General features: G+C 34.6%; 1 protein-coding gene across 4 annotated transcripts in view; it reads right to left on the bottom strand.

The window, feature by feature from the left end:
• The window catches only part of LOC114931926 (insulin receptor), a 114,282-nt gene that overhangs the window by 18,899 nt on the left and 88,278 nt on the right, over window positions 1-7,105 (bottom strand). For all 4 annotated transcript variants that reach the window (XM_085483265.1, XM_085483255.1, XM_085483261.1 and 1 more), the window contains exons 4-8: window positions 5,511-6,048; window positions 2,746-3,178; window positions 1,245-1,407; window positions 862-1,039; window positions 249-408 (exon numbers count right to left, since the gene is read on the bottom strand). In XM_085483265.1, coding sequence (XP_085339391.1) covers window positions 249-408; window positions 862-1,039; window positions 1,245-1,407; window positions 2,746-3,178; window positions 5,511-5,779 — 1,203 coding nt within the window. In that variant the 5' untranslated portion in view covers window positions 5,780-6,048. The remainder of the gene's footprint in view (window positions 1-248; window positions 409-861; window positions 1,040-1,244; window positions 1,408-2,745; window positions 3,179-5,510; window positions 6,049-7,105) is intronic.

Below are 7,105 nucleotides of genomic sequence, written 5' to 3'. Positions count from 1 at the left end.
TATATTTAAGTTTGACATAATTTTATATAAACTATGAATATCTCGTAAAACATAAATTTCTCGGCCATCTTACTCATAACTTTTTATACCGAAAGTTGCAAAAAATTAATATATATATATAAAAAAATATAGCGATTCTATAAAAAAAGACTAAAAAGCACCCTTCAGTTGTGCAAGTTTTTGGAGGTGATCGATTAAAATGGGACATGTGTATGATAATTAAATGCAATTAAATGCAAAATCCGTACATTCTTCTCGATAATGTCGTCCTCGTGACCGTCGGGACACTGAGTGACGCAGGAGCCATTGAATGGCCGCCATATTTCGTCCGTTTTAGAAAATTTCCTGAACTGATTCATTTTCTGACACTCGTCCTTGCTGATGCAGCGTCTCGACAGATACGCGTATCTGCCAACAGAGAAAAATCCGTGTTACGCGTAAGACAGAAGAGACCTTTCTTCTGCCAGAGATAGAACGCATATCACATGTGTGTGTCACATGAAACTCTAAAACCTTCTCTTGCCGGTATTACACGCGAAAAGCTTTGAAGCGCGAGAGTAAAGGATGTGACGTATAATATGCGAGCCTTGTATAAGCAAAGAGATATTTTATACCGGCCGATTATAATCTTGTGTCTCGAGTGTCATCTCCTGCATAATTTTGTTAGAAAAAGATATGGTTTGGCGCAATTTTCGGAATAATTTAAAATTTAAATCAAAGCTAAATAATCTAGTAGATTTATCGCGCACATATTTTTGGATTCTACTTGTATATAAGATATATAAGATATAAACTTTCTGTGATCTAATTTTACTGTCACATCGCAACTGCACATTCTACGAAAGTTAACGAGTTACTCACAAATCAGGCGGACAGCTTTCGATACATCTTCCAGCATGTCGATAATGTTTGCAGACGTAGCACTCGGTGTCGTTCGGCCCGACACACTTTCCGAGACATTGTTCGTGACATTTAGACCTCTCTAGCAACTGACAGTGTTGAGCGGTCCAGCAGTTGCCGCCAGGACAGTGAGGACATCCTATAATCAAATAATAATAAAGAACAATATATTAAAAATTGAATCCGTCTTCGATTCCTCTTTTTAAGATTTTGGTATAATTTTCGTTATACATTTTATACAGGGTATCTCAAAAGTGTTGCGATAGTCAAATATAGGATATAGGACTTTTGGGGGAACTAGCCCTGTATAATAAAAGAAAAAGAAATTCGAAACCATCTGTCACCTTTCATGTACGGGCAATTCTGTTCATTTCTGTTGTCTTTAATGAAATTCTCGCCAGCCGACACGATGTGGCTCCAATTCAGTGTACTGGTGAAGCAGAGAGCGGGATTCTTCTCGATGCGGACGCCGCCCCGGGAGATCCTGCTCAGACTGGTGAGACCGATCTGCGAAAAAGTTTCGTGGAATGATGAGTCAAGGGTCAAACAGCCAGTTAATTCGATTGACTGATTAACGTCACTTGACCCCCGGACCGTTTTAATCGGGTCCCATAGCGACAGATTGGACCCATACACCTTCGAACCTTACTGACTGAACTTGATTCGGCGTGGGAATGAACGATCGCGAGATGGATTCTACGTGACGGACGAGCGTGTCATGTCCGCGTACGAATAAAAATTCTAACGCTCTGTGAAAAATTGCAGTCCCACGAGACTCGTTTGTCATCGAGAGTGTCGGTATTAAATGCGATAAACTCGGGCGATCGGGCGCCGAAAGCTCTTAATAACCCTTCCACGCTGAGATTTGTGTGCAACAAATACAAATTTTCGACTCCAAACCCCCAATCGCTTATATTAAAATTCATGTCTGCGAGATGTTGAAGATATATGAGACCAAAAAGTGTTAATAAATTGATTTATCTATTCACTAACGAGAACAAAAATCCTTTGACGAGTCAAATAATTGCAAGTAAATCGATCGTATGAAATATAAACGGAAAATATAGAAATGTAACATTTTATACACAGAGAGAATTTTCTCTTAGAATTTATCCTGAAAGTTATGGTACTCGTGGGACAATATGATATTGAAAGAATTTTATAAGAGTTTCTCTATGAGTAATATTTACCACAATAAAAATATTAATGTCTATCACAATAAGATAAAATATATTTGATTAATTTTACTGGAATATACAGCAAAATGTTAACAACTTTAAAATATATTAAAAACTATGTTAAAAACTTTGGATTCCTTAAGTGTTTTAAATAGAATAGATGCCAGAAAAGTGATAAACATATAAAATATATAATATAAATTAATATAAATTTTAATATGCAGCATAGAAATTTTCTCATTATCAAACATGGTAAAACTTGTAGTGCATTTTGCGGTAAAATGTAACGAAAAATTCTCTCCGTGTAGGATTAATAGATAAAAATTGAAGTTGCGGTGAACTTAAAAAACTAAGATGCCAGAAAATATTTCATTCACGCACATATAATTAGTAGAAAAATCCGATATAGCTATCCAAAATCCAAGTGTCAAATTATTCATTCTAATGACAGGATCCATGTCAGATTCATATTCTTATAAAACGGCGGAGAAAAAAAGCGCAAAGATGTTTCAGGCGAAAGATTAAAAATTATAATCCGATAAAGATTCTGCTGTAGGCTAATTTCATTATTAACGAAGAGTGAAAAAAAGTAGAACAAAGTTACCAAAAGAAGAGAGAGAGAGAAAAAGAAAACAAAGATACAAGAGAGCTCGCGAGAAACTCTCACCTCTTGCAAGTTCATCATCTCGTAAATCATGAAGGCGTAATCCGTGAGGAGTATATCGCCCCGGATGACCTCGAGATTCGGGAAAAGTTTGCTGAGGCTCTTCAGACCGTCGACGCGATACAGAAGCAAGTATCCGGTGATTTCGCGGAGTTCCGGGAAGGTGACGTTCTCAAAATCCGCCTCGGTGTTGTTCTCGATCAGGACGATCTGCAGGAAGCCCTCGATCACGTGACAGTCCTTCAATATCGTGAAGAATTTCACGTTGTTCCTGATGTCGATGCTCTGACAGATCCCGTCCGCTATAGTCACGTTCTTGTATCCCTTCCGTCCTTTCTCGTGTCCGCCCACCTCCTCGCTCGATTTCATGTGCGATTTCGGCAGATTCGACGACTGACTAGACTGCTGATTGTTCTTGGACCCGACATCCGTGGATCTGGAAGGGAAAAGAGACGCGTTTTTCGTTTAATTGCAATAGAGCGAACTTCTGTCCCTTCACTTTTTTCCTCGCAAACTCCGAATTTTCGATTGTCCGGGCAAACTTTGGCACGTCGAGATTCTATCTCCGTATTGTTATATTAAACTCTCGGAATCGAAGCTCCTATCGATCAATGTTCCGCTGAAATTTTCATCAAAAACTGAGTCTTTTTTTTTTTTGTAATAATAACTTGATAGTTACAATTCGATGCGAATGATAATTTTCGTACACGCGTAATAAAATAAAACACGTGTGTTTCGTTTCTCGTTAAATTTTCAACGTAAAAGAGCGCTCTTTCGTTTATAAAAAAAAATGTTAAAACAAATATATTCCGCGCAGATTTAAAAGGATTACCTGCATTTAAATGAACTTGCTTTTTGTGCGCGATACCATGAATTACTCGTTCAACCAAGTAAAATTAGCGAGGCGTTTAAAAGCCGTTAATAACTTTAATAAGATCAAAGAGAATTTCAATGTCGACGACGCGGGACAGAAGAGAGAGAGAGAATCTCGTCGCGTCGCAATCTCGACGGTATATACTATATTTTACGTAATTATCGATCTGAAGGAATTTATTGGCTAAAATAATATCACTTAACGCGCTTATCGTCGTATATTCGAAATAAACGCCGCAGTTATATTGTATAGGTGTCATTATGCGAAATCTGTCAGAGACACACGTCAATTTCGCAACAGGCAATTTCTGCACGTCTTTTGCATCTTTTGCAGTTTTGAAAATTCGCAGATATCACGTACGATATCTCCGATTACGAAAGAATTCGCTGATATATCGAGCGAACGCAAAAGTACGGTTGGGCTCTTCAAAAAAAAAAAAATCAACCAGGTCGTTTGCAAGTCGAACGACTGATTTACATTAATCAATCATATATTTATATATTTTTTTTTGCAAAAACATTTTTCTTTAAGATAAGAAATATTGTCACATCAAGAGCCTTATTAAAGACTTTAAAAAATATATATATTTTTTTAATTAAAATGATTATTTTAACTAAATTTCCGTGAATTAAATTTGAAAATTTGTTTCCCCTCAAACATTTTTTGAAAGACTTTAATAAGACCTGATGTGACAATCATGTGTAACTGTCAAAAATATTTTCTCTAAAAAAAATTTTTTAAGAAAAACTATAACACATTTTTTTGCAAAAACATTTTTCTTTAAGATAAGAAATATTGCCACATCAAGAGCCTTATTAAAGTCTTTAAAAAATATATTTTGTTTTAAATTAAAATGATTATTTTAACTAAATTTCCGTGAATTAAATTTGAAAATTTGTTTCCCCTCAAACATTTTTTAAAAGACTTTAATAAGACCTGATGTGACAATCACGTGTAACTGTTAAAAATATTTTCTCTAAAAAAAAATTTTTTAAGAAAAACTATAACACAAAGAGAATTTTCTCCTAAAAATTATGAGTCATGAGACAATATAATATTGGAAGAATTTTATGAGAGTTTCTCTTTTGATTATATTTATTGCGCAATAAAAAATATGTTTACTACAATAAAAAATAAAATATGTTTGATTAACTTTGCTAAAATATATATTAAAATTTGAATAATTGTAAAATATATTAAAAACTTATGAGAGCCTTCAAGTGTTTTAATAGAATAAAAATCCTTAAAAAAATTATAAATATAAAATATTTTATATAAATTTTGCACTACTGCATAATATTTTCAATCTGGCTTAATCGCTCATGAAAATTTTAATGTACAGTAATATTCGACTTGATTCCGAACATGATAAAATTTGTATTGAACTTTGCGGTAAAATATAACAAAAAATTCTCTACATAATATACAAAACACATATAACATATAAACTACATATATAAAATATATCATATACCAGGGTTGGGTAAATTAATGATTTTTTTAAAACAAAGTTAAGCCAAAGTTGGTTGCTTATAAAATGAATGTAATTAAGTTTAAAAGTTGCATGAATAAAAAATTAACTCCATTAAAGTTTATTTTTAAAAACATTATTTATATCAAGTTAGAATTCTGTTTGTTAAAACTTTTCAAATTTTTAATAACAAATAAATTTGTATTTCTATACAGAAATATATCTTGGTAATAACAATTGATGACAAATGAGCATAAAAATTAATAATACGTTTATAATTGATTAAAAAAAGTTAATAAGTTTAAGATCAAAAACAACTAATAATTAAAAAGTAATAGATTTAAGATGAACTGATCTAAGTTATCAACTATTTATTACCCGACCCTGCATTGTACGAAAGCAAAGGTTCGAGGAAGTGCATACTTGGAGTTCTCGATGGCCCGGTTATTCCTGTAGGCGGTCAGCTGGACCAGGTCGGGATCGTAGCTGTTGACATCCGAGGAGCTCGCGTTGTAATAAACCTCGAAGTCATCATCCCCAGTCCTGTCGACGTAATCGGGCTCGTACTTGCCCTTGGCGCTTTTATCCCGGTGCTTCGCGATCGCCTTCGGCCTCTTCTCCTGGCCGAGCGCCAGGCTCGCCATCGTCACGCACAGTAGAACGATCGGCAGCAACGACTTCCTCGTCCTCATCTCCCTGTCTCATTGAAACAAACACCGCGGATCCACCCGTTGAGCCGTCCCGAGTTCTTATTCCCCCACGTGAGTCCTCGTCGTCGCTCGTCGTCGACCCACCACTTACCGCCTCCGCGATGATTGATCGACGATTGATCGTCGACTCTCTCCTCCTTACGACTTTCTTCCCCACCTTCTTCTTCTCTTGGATTCTCTCGCTGGATCGTCTTGATTGTTATACTTTTTCCCGGACTCGGCGGGAGGACTTCAAAGCAGACCGCAGTTTCCTTTAATGTTTAAAGAAAGACCGTTTCAAACTGTATACAATGGCAAATGGCTCTTGTTTTCTCTTGCATTCAAAAGCCGCTTTGTCTCGCCGGCCTTTTAACTCGGGACAAAAGGCAACGTGAGAACGATACGCGATAAGGAAAAATTATATCAAAAAATATATATTTATATATGTAGTATGTATATAGAAAAAAATATTGGCTATAGCTGTATCGCATGGAGAAGAGACAAGCGTGAAGGAATGAAACGAGAGATCTAGAGTAGTAATTGACCTTTTTCAATTCCCGAGTGCTAAACATCGGAGTTAACTGTTCAGCCAATTTATCAAGTGTCAGTATAAGAAAATTGTATTTGTCCGATGCTACTTTTCTAACTGAATCATCTCCGAGATTGGTAATAAAATTGACCGGGGTGTCTAACAGGGAAAATGAAGTTTAAGGACGTTTCCAGGACATTTCAAGGAAACGTGCACGATTCTTCAATAGTATGATGAAGATGTATTGGATTTAATTGATTAGTGAAAATTGATATAGGGTCAAGGTGCCGATTATGAGATACCATTTACATTTTTTTGATTATTTCCAAAATATATGCAATTAGGAAAGTATATCTATATACTGTTTTTAATCGTCATTTCATGTAGTTTAATCCTACCTCAATAAAAGTTATATCTCGTTCGAGTTTTAATATACATAGGTTTGATTAAAGTAAGTCAGTTTTTGTATCAAAACCAAAAGGTCTCCTAATATGAGATACCGCCTTTTATTAGATAAACTTAATTTCATTTTTATTAACACCAAAAATAAAAGACATATAGATAAAAGTAAATGGTTTTATTATTACCTGTCTTAATTTGAAACCTTTTACAGTATTATATCTTCAGAACCAATAATAAAATTTAAAAATATAGCTTCAATTATATTATTTATTAGACTTATTTCCTCTTATATCAAAATGTCAAAAATATGAAGATAGGCACTTATATTTTAAATCAAACGAAAAACTATCCTTAGAATAGAAAAATAAAATAAAAAACAAAACCAAAAAAAATTTTAA

Source organism: Nylanderia fulva, unplaced genomic scaffold (assembly GCF_048542155.1).
Source record: "Nylanderia fulva isolate GAGA-0341 unplaced genomic scaffold, ASM4854215v1 Scaffold10, whole genome shotgun sequence".
Classification (NCBI taxonomy): Eukaryota; Metazoa; Arthropoda; class Insecta; order Hymenoptera; family Formicidae; genus Nylanderia; species Nylanderia fulva.
The sequence above is the reverse complement of the archived record's forward strand: the minus strand, read 5'-3'. Positions and strand labels throughout refer to the sequence as shown.